Source organism: Sciurus carolinensis, chromosome 5 (genome assembly GCF_902686445.1).
Source record: "Sciurus carolinensis chromosome 5, mSciCar1.2, whole genome shotgun sequence".
Classification (NCBI taxonomy): domain Eukaryota; kingdom Metazoa; phylum Chordata; class Mammalia; order Rodentia; family Sciuridae; genus Sciurus; species Sciurus carolinensis.
Window position 1 is genome coordinate 14,725,863 of NC_062217.1, and position 19,809 is coordinate 14,745,671.

The following is a 19,809-nucleotide window of genomic DNA, read 5'->3' on the forward strand; positions in this document are numbered from 1 at the left end:
TAGCAGTTGAAGTAAATAGTTATAATTCTGAAGCAGATAATTTGATGCTTCAAATAATTATGATATTTTAGCATAGAATCTGTTCAGATGTTTACATTAGAATTTGAACATAGTCAAATTTTAAATTATTTATAAACAGTCAACTGGGGTGCAGTGATTGCATGATTTCTGAAGAATTAAAAATTCTTAATTTAATATTGAATAAAACCCCAAATAATGCTCTTGCTATAATTGTATTTTTATCATATCACATGTTCACAGATCACTGAAAGATATGGTAAGTAGGAAAAAAGAAAGCCCTTTTTGGTTTAAGCCTAAAAGGTCTGGGTTCAAATTCAATTGTACTTCTGTGAGGCTTGGTTTCCTTTTTTGTAATTTGTATTTATACATTATAATTATACTTAATAATTCATTATAATTATACTTAATAATTGGATTCATTATAACATTCATTCATGCAGTCTTCAGTTTCTTTCTTCAGTGTTCTAAAATTGAAGACTTTCATTGTAGCAGTCTTTCACCTCCTTGGTTAGATTTATTCCTAGGGTTTTTTTTTGTTTTTGTTTTTGTTTTTGGTTTTTGTTTTTTGTGGGTTGTTTTGTTTTGTTTTTGTGTGTGTGTGTGTGTGTTTGTTTTTGCTATTGTGAATGGAATTGTTTTCTGATTTCTTTTTTCAACAAATTATTGATGTATAAGAAAACTATTGTCTTTTCTGTGTTTTTTGTATTGTGGTACTTTTTTGTACATCCTTATCAGCTCTAGAAGTCTTCTGGTAAAGCTTTTTGGATCTTCTAAGTGTAGGATCATATCATCTGCAACATTGATACTTTGACATCTTTTCTGTTTGTATCCTTTTTTCTTCTTCTCCTGCCTAATGCTCTGCTACAATTTCCAGTACTGTTTTGAATAGGAGTGGTGAAAGTGGACGTCCTTGTCTTTTTCCTGATTTAGAGGAAATGCTTTCAGTTTTTCACCATTTATTATGATGTTGGCTTTGGGTTGTCATAAATAGCCTTTATGATGTTTAGGTAAATTCCTCTATTCCTAATTTCTGTAGTGTTTTTTTCCTAACATAAATGGGTGCTGGATTATATCAGTCTTTTTCTGCATCTACTGAGATGATTGTATGATTTTTTTTTTATTGATTTGTGTATGATGAACCATACTTCCATCTCTGGGATAGAACCAACTTGATCATGATGTGCAATCTTCTTAGTATGTTTTACTATTAATTATTAATATGTTCATTAAGGATTTTTGCATCTGTGTTCATCAGGGATATTGGTCTGTAGTTTTCTTTCCTTGATGTAACTTTACCTGTTTGGGGTATCAGGGTGATAGTGGCTTCGTAAAATGAATTTGGGCATGTTCCCTCTTTCTCTATCTTGGAATAATTTGTTCTTTTTTAAAGGTCTGGTAGAATTCAGCTGTGACTCCATCTGATCCTGGTCTTTTCTTTATCAGAAGACTGTTTATTAAAGCGCTTCAATCTCCTTGCATATTACTGGTCTGTTAAAAGTTTTCTGTATTCCCTTGGTTTAATTTTGGTAGGTTGTGTGTGTCAAGAAATTTTTCATGTGTTCTAGATTTTCCAATTTATTGGTTTATAAGTATTCTGAGTAATCCCTAATGATATTCTGAATTTCAGAGGTATCTGTGGTGCTACCTCCTTTTTCATTTCTAATTTTATTAATTTAGATCATATATCACCCCATTACATTGGCAGTCTTGCTTCTTTTCAAGAACCAACCTCATTGTCTCATTGATCCTTTTTTTTTTTTTTTTTTTAATTTTATCTCTTATTTCAGCCCTCACGTCCTTCCTTCTACTGATTTGGAAAAAAATTTTTTTTTGGTTTTTTTTTAGAGTTCTGAGATGTATTAGTGGGTTGTTTTTCTGGGTTCTTTCTGATTTTTATGTAGGCATTCATAAACTTTTCTCGTAGAACCACCTTCCTTCATGGTGTCCCAGAGATTCTGGTATATTGTTTCTCTATTCTTACTTGATTCTAGGAATTTTAAAATTACTCCTTTAATTGCCTCTCTTAACTATTCATCATTTAAAAGTATATTGTTCAGTATTCTTTTGTGAGTTTTTTTTTTTTTAGCTGTTGATCTTTAATATCACTCCATTATGACATAAAAGAATTATATGGACTTTTTTGTATATGCTAAGACTTTGTGCCTAAAATATGGTCTGTTTTGGAGAAGGTTTTATGAATAGCTGAGAAGAAAGTGAATTTTTCTGTTTTTGGATGAAATATTCTATAGCTATCTGTTAGGACCTTTTGATTTATAGTATTTCTTAGATCTGGAGAATCTTTACTGATCTATTGGTGAAAAAGGTGGGGTGAAATCTCCCAGTATTATTATGGTGTGGTCTGAGTCTTAATATTGAGTAGTGTATTTAAGTAGGTGCACCTATGTTTGGGGCCTAAATAATTTCTATAACTATATATTTGCATTGGATTTTTCCCTTTACCGTTATGAAGTGATGCTCTGTGTCTTCTAATTTGATTTGAAGTCTACCTTATCAGATATAAGGGTACTTATTCCTGCTTGCTTTTGGTTTCCATCTTCCATCCTTTCAGCTTCATCCTGTGGATATCTTTGCCTATGAGTCTCTTCATAATGTATAATTGGGTCTTGTTTTTAAATCCAGTCTTCCAGTTTGACTCTTTTAATTGGAGATTTTAGACCATTTATATTCAGTGTTATTAGAGAAAGATGCTTATTATTTCTGTCATGCTGATTATTTCTAATGTTTTAATTCAATCCTAATTCTCCTGTACTTGGCTACTTTTCTAATGAGACTTGTCCCTTCATGGTGTTGATGTTTTGTTAAATTTCTTCTGCATGTAGTGTATCCTTAAGTATTTTCTATAGTACTGGCTTAGTAGTTATGAAATCTTATGTTTATCTTGGACACCCAGATATGGGAGCATGCCTATTCAGAATAAAAGAAAAAAAGTAACATTGAAAGTGCTTTCAGAGTTACCGTAAAAATTAATGTCCAAATCTCAAGGACAGGAAATGTTTTTATGAGCACTTTCATATTATATTACCCTTTTAGTGTTTATAAGAGCCCGTGATTTATATTTAAGTTAAAAGTTTGATATTCAACACCTAATACAACCTTTAATGACAATTGAGGTAGGAGATTCAAGACCTATACTGCAGTAATTTTTAGACAGTATTAATTGCAGAAGCAAATACAGGAGAAGTGAGAAAATTTGAAACCATTACATTCTGGTCTTTTTATAAAAAAGAATTTTGATTGAAATATTTTCTAATTGTCATTAATATATATTTAGTTTTGTACATAAAACTGACAGTCCTCTCAGCTTCTGTACCAGGACTCTATGTACATATTATGATGATTGCTTGTAATGGATTCCTCAGAAAATGCTTATTGAAGGTTGTGATAGCATAGCCATCCAGAGAAATATGTGTTTGGTAATGAGACAGCTTCATACCTTGTAGTTAATAACTATTCTTTAGTGATTAAAACTAAACAAAATGGAATACAGAAAGATGGAAGAAGCAAGCTAGGCAACAAATCCAGATCGCCTCATAACACAAAGGAGGCAGTGAAGGAAAAACAGAATTGGAGAGGTGGGTGACAAAATAAATGTTCTAAGACTCAATAATATAAAGTTGGAGACCTGGAGAGACTAGAAGTTAGGTTACCAGAGTAGAAAATAAACTCAAGTCCCCTACCCCTAACCTGAAGCTAGAGATGAGAAGGGGATAGGGGCAATGGGAGACTGGTGGGGAGGGGTGGGAATCTTAAGCTCACACACTTAAAAACAGTTGAAAAGACAAAATTTTAAGCACTGTAGCCACAGAAGGTCCTTAAAACAGGGCAAAACAACTTAAAACCAAATTGTGCAGAGAAAACCAAGCTGGGAGTCTGCAGCCATCTTGTGAAGCTCTCAGCCAGCTAGTCATTCCCCTTAATCAGCACTGTGTCGTCTCACACCCAGACACTGCACAGAGGGAAGTACCCTGCAGTGGGACCTCTTAGGAATCCAGCCAGAAAGAACTTTTAAAAGTACCACTACCAGCCAAAAATCAGTGAAACCCCCTTTCCCTCCCTCTCACATGATTAAGGGGAAGGGCTGGTGGGGACCTGTGCTGGGAAGTGTGCCTAACTCCACTAAGGTCTGCAGGACATCCATTCACTGGATTTGGCAGTGAAGCGGTTTTGGCCCTGAACAAAAGGAAAACAGATTCACCAGGCCCTGCCAGCTAACACTGGGGGAGGCTAGAGATGGTCCCTGGGGCTGTGGGGCATACCAGAGGGAAACTGCCTGAATAATCAGGGAGAGACCCAGCAGGAAATTACCAGAGTCTTTCACAGCAGGAAGAAGCTGATCCCTTCCTTAACTGGTGACACAGCCTGAACCATGACCACAAGTGGCAAGTGACAGGGCATTCTGGATGCTTGTGGGACCAACTCCTGCAATTCACATCTGGGCAGTGGAACAGAGTCCAGGTGAACCATGTAAGATCCTTCACTACAGTAATCTCAGAAAATAGCAGTGACTTGGGGGTGGGGAATACATCTGCACCACAGAACACCATGGAGAACTGCTGGTAGAGGGAGCAGCTGTGTATTGACCACAGCCAACAGCGGGGCACTCTAAAGCCTGCATCTTGAACTGCTGCATACAATAGAAACAGCAAACCCATAACACTGCACCCTCCAAGGCAGTTAGTTGCAGGCCCAGAACTGACATACCAAAGCTGTTGGTAGGTGGTTTTAGCAACTAGGAAATTGACTCCTGTGCCCTACAACTTGGGGGGAGATCCACAGCCAAAGGACTGATGGACATCTGCTAAATGTCCAAACCCCAGTGAAATCCAAACCAAGATGCAACAAGGATTCTATCCACCTTGCCATAGTATACCATAAACAAATCACAGGGCAACTGTGATCATATAACTCTTTAACTTGAGCTATAATTGTTAATCTAATAACCAACATTGTACCTTCAACCCACTTGAATGTATTTCATTTATGATTTAAAAATTAATTGGAATCAATATTCCTATCTTTATTTTCCTAACTGTAGTTTTATACTTGCTCCTATTACCCCCTACTCTCCCTAATGCATTGTCCACTACTACTCCAGATAGCAACCATTCATTCATTTCTCTTTCTGCCTTGGTGTAAGTTAACCTTTTATAGCTTTCCTCTCTCCCTCCTCTGCCCCTCTCTTTTTCTATTTGCCCAAATTTATTCCTTACCCCTTTTAGTCCTCACTTAAGGTTATAGTAAGTTTACTAATTTTGTTTTTTACCCATTCCAGAAATTTATTATAGGTTTATAACTGAATTTGAGGAAACACAGAATAATTGCAGGCATGTTTTTGTTTCTTGTAAGATTGAATGAATGAGGCTTGTCTCTGAAGTGAGTACAGTAAATAGGGCTCAGTAGCATCTCTTAATATAGTGCTGATAATTGAATCGGCAGAGGTCCTCACACTTTACTGAAAATTTATTATCTGGATATTCAAGCCAACCCAGAGCTCTTAAGAAAAAGAAACTCACATGGTCCTTCACTTAAAAGAATTGAGAACCATACTGATAGACATATAAATAATATGAAAAAGCAAGGGAACAAACCATCCCAAACAACTTCAAATGTCTGAACAACAGACTTCATAACAGTACAGAAGAAGAATGTCAGAGAAGGACTTTAACTATGAAAGTTTGTAGTTACACTGTTCTGTGAGCTAAAAGGAGATGTAAGAAGTCAAATCAAAAGTAAAATATAAGTGAAAGATCACTTTAATAAGGGAGATATTCTGAAAAAGAACTAATCAGAAATCCTCAGTAAAAGAATCAATAAACCAAATGAAAGTTCAATGGAAATCATCACCAGTGGACTAGACCACTTTGAAAATACATCTTCAGGCCTCAAAGACAAATATATAATCTTTAAATAAAGTCAACCATAAAAAAGATGTTAAGAGACCATGAACAGACTATTCAGGAAATCTGGAATAACATTAAAAGGACAATTTTAAGATTATCAGGATCAATGAAGACTCTAAATACAACTGAAGGAATGCACAATCTTTTCAATGAAATAATATCAAAAATTTTTCCAAACATTTAGAATGAAGTAGAAATTCAAATACACATGGCATATAGGACTCTAAATTTAAAAACTCACAACAGATCCACTTCAAGACACCATTAGTATGAAAATGACTAACATACAGAATAAATAGTTTTAAAACTACAAGAGAAGAATGGTCATAATCCAGATTTCAACTGATTCTCAACCTAAACCCTGAAAGAATAATGGCTGCAAACCCAAGAGTACTGTACACAACAAAAATTAAGTTACAGAATTGAAGATGAAGTAAAAATTTTGCATGATAAACAAAAGCTAAAATTCATAACTACAAAGCATGCACTTTAAAACATACTCAATAAACTATTTCATAGAGAACGCATGAAATATAAAAATGAAAACCAGAGAGAGGAACTACACTAGAATAGTCAAAGTTGAATCAAATGTAATTTAAACACTAGAAGTAAATAAAATGACAGGAAATAAAAATTCTCTCAGTAATAACATTGAATGTAAGTGGTCTAACCTCTTAATCAAAAGACATAGTTTGGCAGATTAGATTAAGAAAACTACACCCAGTACTCAAAAATAGGCTGAAAAAGACTCTCTTCATATGCAAAGACATCCACAGACTGAAGGTGAAGGGAAAGGAAACACATACCATCACATGGGTCTTGTAAACAAGCAGGGGTTGCTATTGTCCTATCAGATGAAGTGAACTTCATGTCAGAGTTAATCAGAAGAGACAAAGAAGGGCATTTCATGCTACTTAAGGGACTTATACAAGAAGTAACAATCATTATCCCCAAGCAATGGAGCATCTACATATATTACACAAACCATTCCCAAAATTAAGAAATGGACCACAACACAATAGCACTGAGTGACTTTAATATGCCTCTTTCACTATGAAGAGTCATCCAAATCAAAAACTAAAGATGTTATAGAACTAAAAAATACAATTAATATGGACCTAACAGACGTCTGTAGAATATTCATTCATCAGTGACTGAATTTGCTTTCTTACCAGTACATGGAACATTTTCTAAAATAGACCAAATTATATGTCACAAAGCAGATCTTAGCAAATACCAAAGAATTGAGATTAATACCTTGTATTCTATCAGATTATAATGGAATGAAATTAGAAATCATTGATAATATAAACAAGAACTACTCTTAACACCTGGATATTAAATGATACACTTTTGAATGATAATACTAGAAGAAATTGGGAGAAATAAAGAATTCTTAAAAGTAAATGAGAATAGTAATGCAACATATCAAAATCTCTGGGACACTATGAGGGCAATTCTAAGAGGAAAGGTTGTAGCATTGAGTTCATACATTAAAAGAATAGAAAGATATCAAATAATCTAACCTTACATCTTCAGACCATTGAAAAGGAACAATAACCCAAAATCAGTGGAAGAAAAATAAAGTCAGAGCAAAAATCAGTGAAATTGAGATTTAAAAAAAAATCACAAGATCAATGAAACAAAAAGTTGTTTTTTTAAAGGATAAACATTGATAAACCCTTAGCCAGACCAACCACAGAAAGAGTGAAAAAAACTCAAATTATCAAAATCCAAGATGAAAAAGCAAACGTCACCACACACTACTAAAATCCAGAGTATTGGAAATTTATACTCTTGATATGCTAGAATTTGAAGATATGGAAAAATTCGTAGAGACATATGACCTATCCAGATTGAACTAGGAGGATATAGAAAACTTAAACAGTTCAATTTCCAGTATTGAAATTGAAGCAGCAATCAAAAGCCTTCCAACAAAGAAAAGGTCAGTACAGATGGGTTCTCAGCCAAGTTCTGCCAGATCTTTAAGGAAGAACTAATACTAATCCTCAAATTATTCCATGAAATAGAAAAGGATTGAACACTGCCGTACTCATTCTGTGAAGCCAGTATTCCCTGATAGCTAAACCAGAGAAAGACACATCACAGAAAACTTGAGACAAGTATTCTTGATGAACTTAGATGCAAAAATTCTTAATAAATTATTGGCCAATTGCATATAAAAACACATGAAAATGATAGTTTAATATAATCTAGTAGGTTCATCTGAGCGATGCAATTTGAGTGGTTCAACGTATAGAAATCAATAGTGTAATTCACCACATAAATAGAATTAAAGACAAGAATTACATGATTATCTCAATAGAGCAGCAAAAGCATTTGACAAAGTACAGCACCCATTTGTGTTTTAAAACATAAGAAAAAATAGGGAAAGAACTTACCTCAACATTGTAAAGCCTGTATGACAATCCCAAGACCAATATATCTGAACGCAGAAAACTAAAAACATTTCCACTAAAAAGGAATACAGAAATGCCCACTTTCACCACTCCTTGAATTGCCATAGCAATTAGGCAGAAATGGAGTTAAATGGATACAAATAGGAAAAGGACAGCTCAAATTATCTGTTTGCCAACAACATGATCGTATTTAGAAAGACCCAAAAAATTCCACCAGAAGACTTGGAGAGCTTTAAATGAATTCAGCAAGTAACAGGTAACAAGATCAATGCCCATAAATCAGTTGCATTCCTATACTCCAGTGATGAATCTGCAGAAAAAGAAATTAGGAAAATTCCCATTCACAATGACCTCAAAAAAAAAAAAAATATATATATATATTATGTGTGTGTGTGTGTGTACATATGTATACATATAAGTATATATATACAAACACATACTTGGGACTCAATCTAACAAAAGAGGTGAAGGACCTCTACAATGAAAAATACAGGACCACAAAAGAACAAAATTTTGAAGACCTTAGGAAATGGAAAGGCCACCCATGTTCTTGGATAGGCAGAATTAATATTGTCAATATGGCTGTAGTACCAAAAGTGCTATACAGATTCAGTGCAGTTCCCAACAAATTCTAATGACATTCTTTGCAGAACTAGAAAAAGCATTCATGAAATTCATTTGGAAAAATAAGAGACCTAGGACAGCCAAAGCTATCCTTAGTGAAAAAAGTGAAGCAGGAGGCATCACAATTCCAGACATTAAATTATACTATAGAGCTATAGTAACAAAAACAGCAAGGTACTGGCACCAAAGCAAGTATGAAGACCAATGGAATAGAAGGCACAGAGAAAAACCCCACATGAATATAGTTGTATCATACTTGACAAAGGTGCCAAAAACATACATTGGAGAAAGGATAGCCTTTTTAACAAGTAGGGCTGGAAAATCTTGAAATTCATATGTAGTAGAATGAAATCAAACCCATCTCTTACCCTACACAGAACTCAAAGTGAATTAAAGGCCTAGGAATTAGACCAGAATCCCTGCACATGCTAGAAGAAAATGTAGGCCTAACACTTCCAACATATTGGCTCAGGAACTGACTTCCTTACAAAGATTCCTAAAGTGTAAGAAGTAAGATCAAAAATCAATAAATGGGAATGCATCAAATTAAAAACTGCTTCACAGCAAAGGAAGCAAGTGTGAAGAGAGAACCTACAGAATGGGAGAAGATTTTTACTACCTGTACCTCACAGCATTAATCTCGAGGATATACGAAGAATTTTAAAAATTTAACACTATAAAACAACCCTGTTAATAAATGGGCAAAGGAATTGAACAGGAACTTCACAACAAACATAAAAAAAAATGTTTAACCTCTCTAGAAATTACAGAAATGCAAATTAAAACTACATTGAGATTTTCATATCACTCTGGCCAGAATAGCAAATATCAAGAATACAAGTAACGATGTTGGCAAGGATGTGGGGAAAATTGTTGGTGGGAATGCAAATTGGTTCAACCACTATGGAAAGTAATCAGGGAGATTCCTTAAAAAACTAGGAGTGGAACCACCATATGAACCAGGTATCCCACTCGTTGGTATATACCCAAAGGATTTTAAGTCGGCATGTTACAGTAATACAGTTACATCAGTGTTTATAGCTGCATAGCACATAATGGCCAAGCTGTGGAGCCAGTAGGTGCCCTTCAACTGATGAATAAAGAAAATGTGGTATATATACACAGTGGAGTTTTACTTGGCCATAAAGAAGAATGACTTAATGACATTTGTCAGTAAACGGATGAAATTGGAGATTATCGTGCCAAGTGAAGTAAGCCAGTCCCAAAAAGTCAAAGATAGAATGTTTTCTCTGATATGCAGAAGCTAATCTAAAATAAGGGGGAATAAAAATAATAAGGATAGAAGAGTATTGTGGAGTAGATAAAGGGAAGGTAGGAGGAATGGGATAGGGAAAGACAGTAGAATGAATCTGACTTCACTTTCTGTGTACATATGTGAATACACAACGGTGAATCTTGCCATCATGTGAATCCCCGAACACTAATTAAAAAAAAAAAAAAAAAACTAAATAGTCAAAATCAGCAGAGGGAAGGGAATCAGAGAAGGAAAAGGAAGGGGAAGTACTAGGGACTGAATTAGAATAAATTATATTCCATGCTTTTAGGTAAAAAAAAAATCCTTTTTCCTATGTGACTAAAAAGAACCAATAATAAGTAACCTTGCTGTGCTTGAAATCATTTTGTATAGTACTCAGTTGAAGATCAGTTGGTGTTATAATCATGATTTTCTTTTTTACTATTTTATTTCTTATATATTAACATGTACATAAGAGACTTCAATTTATAAATGAACATAAAATTGAAATTTAAGAATTTATTAAATAATGACAATTTCTTTTAAAATTTACAGTGAAAACCACACATATCTGGAAGCATTATGGTTTCAAAGTTGAACTTTCTAAAGGAATAATTTGGTACTTTATAAATATGTTGTCACTTAAATTTTGGTGTTTATGCAAATGTTACTTATAAATTCAAAGTGAAGAAATATTTTTCTCTCTTAATGTATTTAAAAATGATGTAAATAATTGGCATCATCTGTTCAGTCTAATCAGTTTTTGCTTACCAAAGAAATATCTATTTGATGAGAAAATAGTTTCCTAAACTGTTATCTTCTATAAAGATGACTGCTTTCATTTTAAGTTCTTAGGACCTTTAAATGAAGATTTCTATGTAGAAGATTTTTACTTGTTGGAGAGGATAACATTTAGTAATGTCGGAGAGAAAATTAAAGAGTTTGTTGAAAATATGAAAATCAGTTCAAAAAAGTAAGTATTTAAAATCATGAGAGTAATCATTTTGGGGTTTAGTATTTTGCATTTGATATTTTGTTTTTAAGATTAGAAAATGTTTCAGACATGTAGATAAAAGATACATAAAAAGAAATATAGCAAATATAAAGAACTAATAAAACATTCATTTATTCACCACCACCAAACTGTAGATGTTATTTTATTTGCCTTGGATCTTGCTCTTTTTTGTTTCTTACCCACCCAGCCCCATCTCCCTCCCTGGGAGTGAACCATTTTCTGAAAGGTTATGTGTGTGATTCCTATCTTTGTGTTTATACTTTTGCTTCAGATGTAAATTCTCATTATCAGAGAGGGATGGCTTGGCCATAATTGAGAAATGCTTTTATACTGTTAATGTCCTTTGTAGTATACTTCCGTAGAAGTTGTACTACATACATGTATATAGAGCCTTTCTTGAGTTGTTAATTTTAACTTGAAATATGAAACTTTCACTTCTTTAAAATTTCATACATTGTTTTGTCTTATTTGTCTAGCATGAGTGACCTTATTATGAAAGTTGATGCCCTTGTTTCCTCTTTGCCTAAGCAAGCATCTAGGTATGATGTCACATTTCTTAGAGAGGGTCACAGGTAAGAATGTAATACTGTTTTTTTTCTGTCGTGCTACTTTCAGTTATTGTTTACATTTGTTTTCATAACGTAGTAAAACAAAGTAAAATTAACAATTCTTTGTTGGAAGATAAATGTATTTGACAATGTCTGGAAAAGAAATTCCAGGTCTGGGGATGTAGCTCAGCAGTAGATCACTGTTACCTTGCACATGAAAAATGAAATTCCAGTTAGTTGTATGTTCTAGCAGACTAAGTATGATATATACAGGATACGAAATTTTAAGTAAGTTACATTAAACATATTGTCTTTTAAAATAAAATTTAGTTGTAAATGGACACAATGCCTTTATTTTTATGTGGTGCTGAGGATAGAATCCAGTGCCTTGCACTTGCTAGGCAAGCGCTCTACCACTGAGCTACAGCCCCAGCCCCATATATTGTCTATTTTCATGATCAAGATCATTTGTAATTTTTTGCAATATCTTAAAATAATCATACATAATACTTTCAATGTTACCAAAGAATTCTGGTTAAACAAATGTAGGAGTACCTTGCACAAAGTTGGCTGCATATAATCTTGTGAAATTTCAAATATTTTATAACAGCATGTCCTAGAGCGTGATCTACTGAACACTGCTCTGCAGTATTGACACATGCATTGAGGGGACAACTGTTCTGTGATCAAGTGGATTTAAGGACCACTGCCTTTAAGCATTTTTTGTTGTTGTTTTCTGTGCGTTTACCTGTGCATGATGTATTTATCTAGATTGGCTTAGGGTCATGTGGTATAACATGAGTTTTTATGTCAATAAAAGAAAAACATTTGAGTACCCGATTACCACTTAACTAGCTGTAATCTCAATCTCAATTTCTAGTCTGTAAAATGTAACCTTCAGGGGTTGTATGAAATGCAGGCCTTGTGTCTAGTAGATGCCTTATAACTATCATTTGTTACACAATTACTGAGGTATCTCTTACAACTTGGAAATTAAAAAAAAAAAAAAAAAGATCGAACTTGAAAGTTAAACCATAAAATAAGCACACATAGATCATAGGATAAATATGAGCATCTACCTGAGATGGGGAACCCAGGTCAGCAAGATGCAATGATATCATGATCTAAAGCACATTGCCCACACCCCTTATCCACAACTTTACTTTCCATGGTTCCAGTTACCCAAGGTCAAAAGTGATCCTAAAACTGATGAGGATAGTACAGTGATCCTAAAACTGATGAGTATAGTACAGTTACCACAAAATATTTTTGAGAAAAAGACCACATTCCCGTGAATTTTATTATAGTATATTATAATTGTTACAGCTTGTTATTAGATATTATTAATCTCTGTGCCTAATTTATAAATTACATTTTGTCACAGATGTGCATATCTTGAGAAACCACTCAGTTTTGGGTATCCATTAAGGTTCTTAGGACATATCCTCAATGATTAAGGAAGGATTCCTGTATTAATCTGTTGAAGAAACAATGACTTTATTGGATTTTTCTTGTTGGAAGTCTAGGAAAAGTAAAAAGTCCAGCATTTGCAATGCTAGACTATAATTAGGTTTTCAATCAGAGTAGTAGAAACACTGCGTACGTATGTTATGCATGCTTGTATATACGTGAATATGATAATTGAATAAATCAGAATTTGTTTAGGAATTATTTGTAAAACTTGGTCTTACACAGTTGTGGGATCTGGTTAAACAGTTTGTTCAAGATTGTTAATTTCTAATATGAGAGCTTGAAATTCAGAGACAGATATGAAGATGACTATAAAGAGGAGAATCAAGAGCAAGTTGAAACCCCACAAGCGTAGATGGAAACCTTTGTCAGCACTTGTTGCCTCATGACCTTATTATATAGTGGGCTTCATACCAAAGATGGGAGCCCTTTTTCACAAAGCTAAGTCCACATGCCTGACCAGGAATCAGAAGCGTGGAGGGAGAGGACAGGGAAGGTTAAACAAGTTGTACACCCAGCCGCTGCCTCATGTCTCCAGGGTGAATCTGCAGATCCAAAATAAATATGTGAGGTGCCAAGTGGCTCTTACTGCTTTTTGGCCTTCTAAATCTACTAGAATCTCTCTTGTGGCACATTCAAATCAGAAACATTCTGGGAAATATAGTTTAAACTGGTTGGCCAAGTCAAGTTGACACATGATAAAGCCACTGAGTGGACCAAGGGTCCACAGATTTGCTTTGCTAGGTTCTAGTAGTGAGATGTAAATAAAAGACAGTTTAACCATTATCACATATGATTCCTTAGTCATTTTTAAGCTCATATTTTCTGTTAGAGTGCCTGTTTAATTGTAAAAATAACTACACAGTTTTCTTTATACTATTAATGATTACCTCAGTTTACCCAAGTATCTTGAAATTATCACATTTAGTTATTTTCTCTAGAAATATTATTCTTCATCAGTGAATATGCTTTCTTTGATTTTTTTTTATTAAGGAAAATTGTAACTCTTAAGTTCAATTCTATGTTAAAAATTTTCTGTGTATTTTCTGTTAATTTTAGAAAATATTAGTGAATTTTTGGAAATCAATATTAGGGTGATATACACCAGAGATGAGCAAGTACTTTGTCACTTTTCATTTAAGTATGCATTATAAATATGATTTCTTTAGTTATGTGTGTGTATTTTAGTCAGCTTCTGAACTGCTGTGACCAAAAGGCCCAACAAGAACATTTAGAGGAAAAGTTTATTTTGGGGCCCACAGTTTTAGAGTTCTTAGTCCATAAATGGCCAACTCCATTCTTTAGGGCCCAGTGTGAGGCAGAACATCATGATGGTGGAGTGTGGTAGAAGAAAGTGACTTAGGACATCGCACCAAGAAGCAGAGAGAGAGGGCTCTCCTCACCATGACAAAATATATACCCCAAAGGCACACCCTACCAGCCTATGATTACCATTCAGCTAATTTTTTTTAAGATGTTTTCGAAACAATTAATTCTACATACATACATACTTCCTTTCCTCTTTACTCAACAGTTGCATGGGGGGTTGGGGGAGTAGGTCAGTAAAAAGGAACAGATGTTTTTCCAATAAGATTTTGCTTTAGGATTCATAAAAGTGGGTAGAAAATGGTAGGTATAGTTCTAACTGATTGGAAAATTTCCTCACTTATCCTAGATTTAAACATGTTTTTTATTAATACTTACACAAAAATTACCACTTTTACTATTTAAGTGTGTAATTCAGTGGCATTAAGTACAGATTTTTTTTTTTTGCAACCATTACTACCATCTATCTTCAGAATGTTTTCAGATTTGCAAACTGACACTCTATACCCATTAAACAATTCCTGATTGCCCCCTTCCCTATGCTTTGGCAACCACCATTCTACTCCTAGACTACTTTTAGTTTCAATCTCTCACTTAATAAGAGGGTCTACTGCTGACCAATGCATATACGTGATTTGAGTTTATTGTAGAGAAAGAGGTAGAGACAAATGATGTGGGCCTCCAATCCACGTCTCAGCAGCCCTGCCATGGATCTGCCCAATTCTTTTGCATCAAAAAGTTGATCTTTCGAGCCATTTCCGTCTTGTAGATCCACCAGCAGTTTTCATAACTTTCCCGCTGTCGTTTGCGGCAAGGTTTCTCATAGTGTCTTCGTCGTTTAATGTCCTCAGTGAGCCCATCTATGCTGAGGATTCTGTTCAGGGTCCTGTATGTACCTTCCACGTTCCCTTCCTGTACCATCACAGTCCTGGCAATGAACTTCAGGTGTTTTGCCATGACCTTGGATTTAAGTCTTTACTTTGCAGGACCCATCGCCCTCAGCACTGGACCATTCAGCTAATTTCTATCAGAGGATTAATACACTCATTAGGTTTCGTTTCTCATTACCCAACCATTTCACATCTAAACTTTGTTTCATTGTCTTACACATGAGCTTTTGGGTAACACCTAATATCTAAACCTTAATATTTTTCATGAGCTTATGTATATACTTCTATAATCACATGAAATGCACTCATTAACAGCTTTTTAAGCAGTTCACACATTTTTTTTTTAATACAGCATTGTATCTTTGCCATTCTGCTTCCATGTCTGAAAGGAGTCAGTTTATAATACTAACAAATGTTAAAACAGGTATTATAAATCTATTAGTGTGTTAACATGTCTGGTTGTTATTCCTTCCAAAAGTGTAAATTGGTTTATAAAAATATTTAAATTTTACAAGGTAACTTAAATTAGAAGGTTTGCAAATGGAAAAAGAAAAGGGTATAGGTGAATTGAAATCACAGAGTGAAAAAGGAAAAGCACAATGACATTTTTTCTTTTCTGTTAAGGATCTCTGTTACCTTATTTCCTTCCCTCCAGACTATGTGGATTTTTTATTCTTCTAACATCTTTGTCAAAAATATCAATCCTAACCTGTCACCCCATCATGCCAGGAATTCACAGTGACAAACACAGGTTGTACAAGAGTATATGTGAAACCTCTTAGAGGAGACCTTGCAGACTGCTGCAGTAATGAACTTCCTTCCATTCCAGCTGTGAGCTTACCATGAACTTAGTTCTGAGCTTGCCAGTTTACACAGTAACCAAAGTTCATGAGATGAAAACAAACTCATTGTTCAGGTAGAATGTGACTATTAGAAGGTCAAAGAAATTTCTCCCAGAACCTTCATGAGGAGGATACTTATAATGAACAGTGTCTTCAACATCATTCTTAAAATAGACTTGACCTGTTTTGTAAATAGATTGACAGCATTATAATAAATGCAGTTCAGAGCTCTCCATTGCTGTGGCCTATTTGAAATGTGTTTAGTATATCTAAAAGAGCTGATGAGTTCCACAAATACTAAATAGTTTTTTTTGTTGTTGTTGTCCACCCACAACACATAAGCTTTAATAAACTTGACATTTTTTTTCTCCTGGCCAATGGCATGAAATGTTACCAGTAGTTTCTTAGAGATCCATGACCTTAAATATATGATAAAGGTGGCATTAGCACCTTGTTAATGTTGTGTGGAAAAAAAGATATTCTGCTTCCATTCTTGTCAGTTAATCTAATATCTACTATTAGGCTCAGGATTCTGCTCATAAAATTTGTTTTAAATCCTAGATTCAAGATACACATAATTAGATGTTGAAGACTAAACAATTCTGACTCATAATCTCACATAATTAGCAGTATTCTAGAGGAAAAACTTATAGCAACAGTAAACAGATGCATACTTAAAACATAATAAATCATTTCAAAGTTTTTTGAGTGCTTCTACAAGTATAATAGTAATTTGGCAAGTTTTCAGAAGATAACTTAGCAACATTGTAGAGAGTCATTAATATTATAATGTCTGATTTATAAACCTTATTTCTAGAAATTAATATCCAGCAAGAGCTTTTGTCTGATTCCTTCACTCTTATTTTAATATAATTAAAATCATATACTACTTGTAAAATGTCTTTCAGTTCTATAACAGGAGGACCTGTATTTGAAATGAATGTTTACATTGACTTTTATTTAATTGCCGAGCAATCAGTCTTCTCACTGCAAAAAGTAATTTGTACCATAAGAGAATAATATTCCTGTAATTTCACATATGTAACTCTTGGTTTGGTAAACTTTTTCCCTCTGTAATATGTGAAATATATAATTCATTCATCCTGTATCTCAAAAAATTATTTCCTTTATGAACATGGTTTTAAAACAATACTTCTATTGGAACATTCTATACCTTAATCAAATATATACTGTTATCTTTTAATTATATTAAATGTAGAAATGATTATTACCCCTTTTCTGTACTTGTAATATTTTCTCATTTCCCTTTGAAGATTAGTCTAGCTTTTAATTTACAACTTAGATTAGAGGAAGACTGGGATCAACATAATAAGGTATAATAAACTTGAGGATGTTTGTTCCTAAAATTCCATTTTATGGAATTTGTGAATACATTGATTTTGCAAAATACATTAATATGCTGAATAGTTAATTTTATCCTCAAATCTGAGGAAATACATTCAACCAACCCAAAAGCATCTTGGCTTAATTTTTATATTAAATGATCTATGAGAATTTTAAGTATCTAAAACTATCAGAATTTTTACTGTAATGTCATTCTTTGAATGTTTTTTTTATCACATTTCCAAAATCTTACTTTGATTTTTTTGAATTCTTTCAGGTTTTATAATTTGTAGAAAACAAACTTTCCAATATGCATTTTATTGTGTGAAATAACCAGAATTTTTTAATCTAGTGAGAAAAAATAATTCATAAGACTGCACACAGCCAACATCATGATTAATGAAGTGTTTGTATAAGTTGTCTTTCATCTTACTTGTTTTTTCATTTTTCTAGCATTATAAAGATAAATCCTCAAGAGAATGATATGGTCTTTGATGTCATTGCTATTGTTGATCCCTTAACAAGAGAAGCACAGAAGATGGCACAGTTATTGACTGTAAGGAAATATAAATTAGTCTAAAAATTTTTATTTGAAATTTATCTTTTAAAGTCTGTTTTTAAGTACTTGTGCTCTTAGTTTTTTATATCACCCACCCTTTCAATAGATTATCATATTTCAGTGTAGAAAATGAAATGATAGAACTAACACAGGGTGTTACAGTAGTATGGAGGTTAAACATTGCTCTGGGTTGAATTGTGTCCCCTGTAAAATTCATATCTCAACATACAAAATTTATTTCAATTTAAAAACCTATTCTCTAGTGTGACTGAATGTGGAGAGAGGGGCTTTAGGAGGTGAAGTTAAATGAGGTCATTAAAATGGGACACTACCCTGTCACGTTGGTGTCCTCATGAGAAGAGGAAGAGAGATCTTTGTCACCTTGCACACACAAAGAGATCATTTCAGCACGATCACTGTCTAGATGTTCAGCCATCCTCGTGAAGCATCTTCTGGGTCATGGTCTAAGTCACTTCAGGCTCCTAACAATCTCTCTCTATGTTGCCAGCATGAAAGGAAGAACAAGGCACAATCACAAAGTTAGACATTCTGTCCTGTCTTTTCTCAATGACAAAACGTAGCTAGTCATCTGACTGCACTTAATGATAGGTAGGCTGAAGGTATGGCCACAAAACCTACATAAAACTGAAATTCTTGGTGAATTCTTTCACTAAGAAAGTAGGAAGAACGAATGTTAGGAGCTACTGTTCTTAAAAAGGACAAGATGCAGCTTACCGTTACACTGAATTTCAGAGGTTCAGATTATGATGCAATCTTGAGTAACTGAATTGGAATAAGCTAGTTGGATTTTAAAACTGCTTTTCTAGTGATATTCAAAAGTTTGGCTTGCTTCTATTTGAAATCACTCAACACCTTTTAAAGACACCTTTTTAAAAACTACTTTTGGAAAAATTGTCTTTTGATAGTTGGTTTTGCTTTTGGGACCAGGCAAAAGTAATTAGATATTAAATAATATATTATGACTATTGTAAGTTATCAAGCTGGATAATACTGGTATATATTTTATCAAAATTTCAAATTTTAATTTTTCTCAGAAGTTAGTTTGTATTATCAAATGATGTCAAAAAAGGTATTATATCTGTTCATTAATGTAGACAATTTTGGAAAGACTGCTGCTTTTTCTGTTCAATACATGAATAGTTAATTCCAAACTGATTTCCCCATTCTTTTAGCATTTGTATAGCTTCAAATTTTTCCTTCTTGAGCTCTGCTCTCAAGATTATTCTTTAAAGCAGCCATCAGTATTTATCTCTAAGGATGGGAACCAGTGCCATGCTTTTTAGTGTACAAATTCCATATTCCTGTGGAGGGTCATTTTTCAGAAATAAAGATTATTTATATTTAAAATGTTTTATGTAAAAGTAGAATTTAGGAATAAGAAATACAGAATTATACAGAAACAAAATGTGAAATGACACTCCAGTTTACATTATTGGTGGTAATATCATACATTATTTCTAAGCACCTTTATTTCTTTATAAAATAATTATTTATTGAAAGAAATATATGGTGTTTCATGTAACATTTGGGGAAAACAAATGACCTCCATAGTA

The 19,809-nt window shown here is 33.7% G+C and overlaps 2 protein-coding genes across 2 annotated transcripts in view; one reads left to right on the plus strand and one right to left on the minus strand.

Annotated features, from left to right (window-relative positions):
* Positions 1-19,809, plus strand: part of Uggt2 (UDP-glucose glycoprotein glucosyltransferase 2) — a 190,036-nt gene that overhangs the window by 107,898 nt on the left and 62,329 nt on the right. The window contains 3 exon segments of the mRNA XM_047554270.1: positions 11,090-11,214; positions 11,733-11,828; positions 18,130-18,232. Of these exon segments, the coding sequence (XP_047410226.1) occupies positions 11,090-11,214; positions 11,733-11,828; positions 18,130-18,232 (324 nt within the window).
* Positions 15,294-15,557, minus strand: LOC124985179 (28S ribosomal protein S21, mitochondrial-like). Its single transcript, XM_047553665.1, has one exon. The coding sequence runs from the start codon at positions 15,555-15,557 to the stop codon at positions 15,294-15,296; it is 264 nt and encodes an 87-aa protein (XP_047409621.1).

Excerpts from the sequence above, each read along its gene's own strand:
- LOC124985179 (XM_047553665.1), bottom strand. The coding sequence starts at position 15,557 with ATGGCAAAACACCTGAAGTTCATTGCCAGGACTGTGATGGTACAGGAA.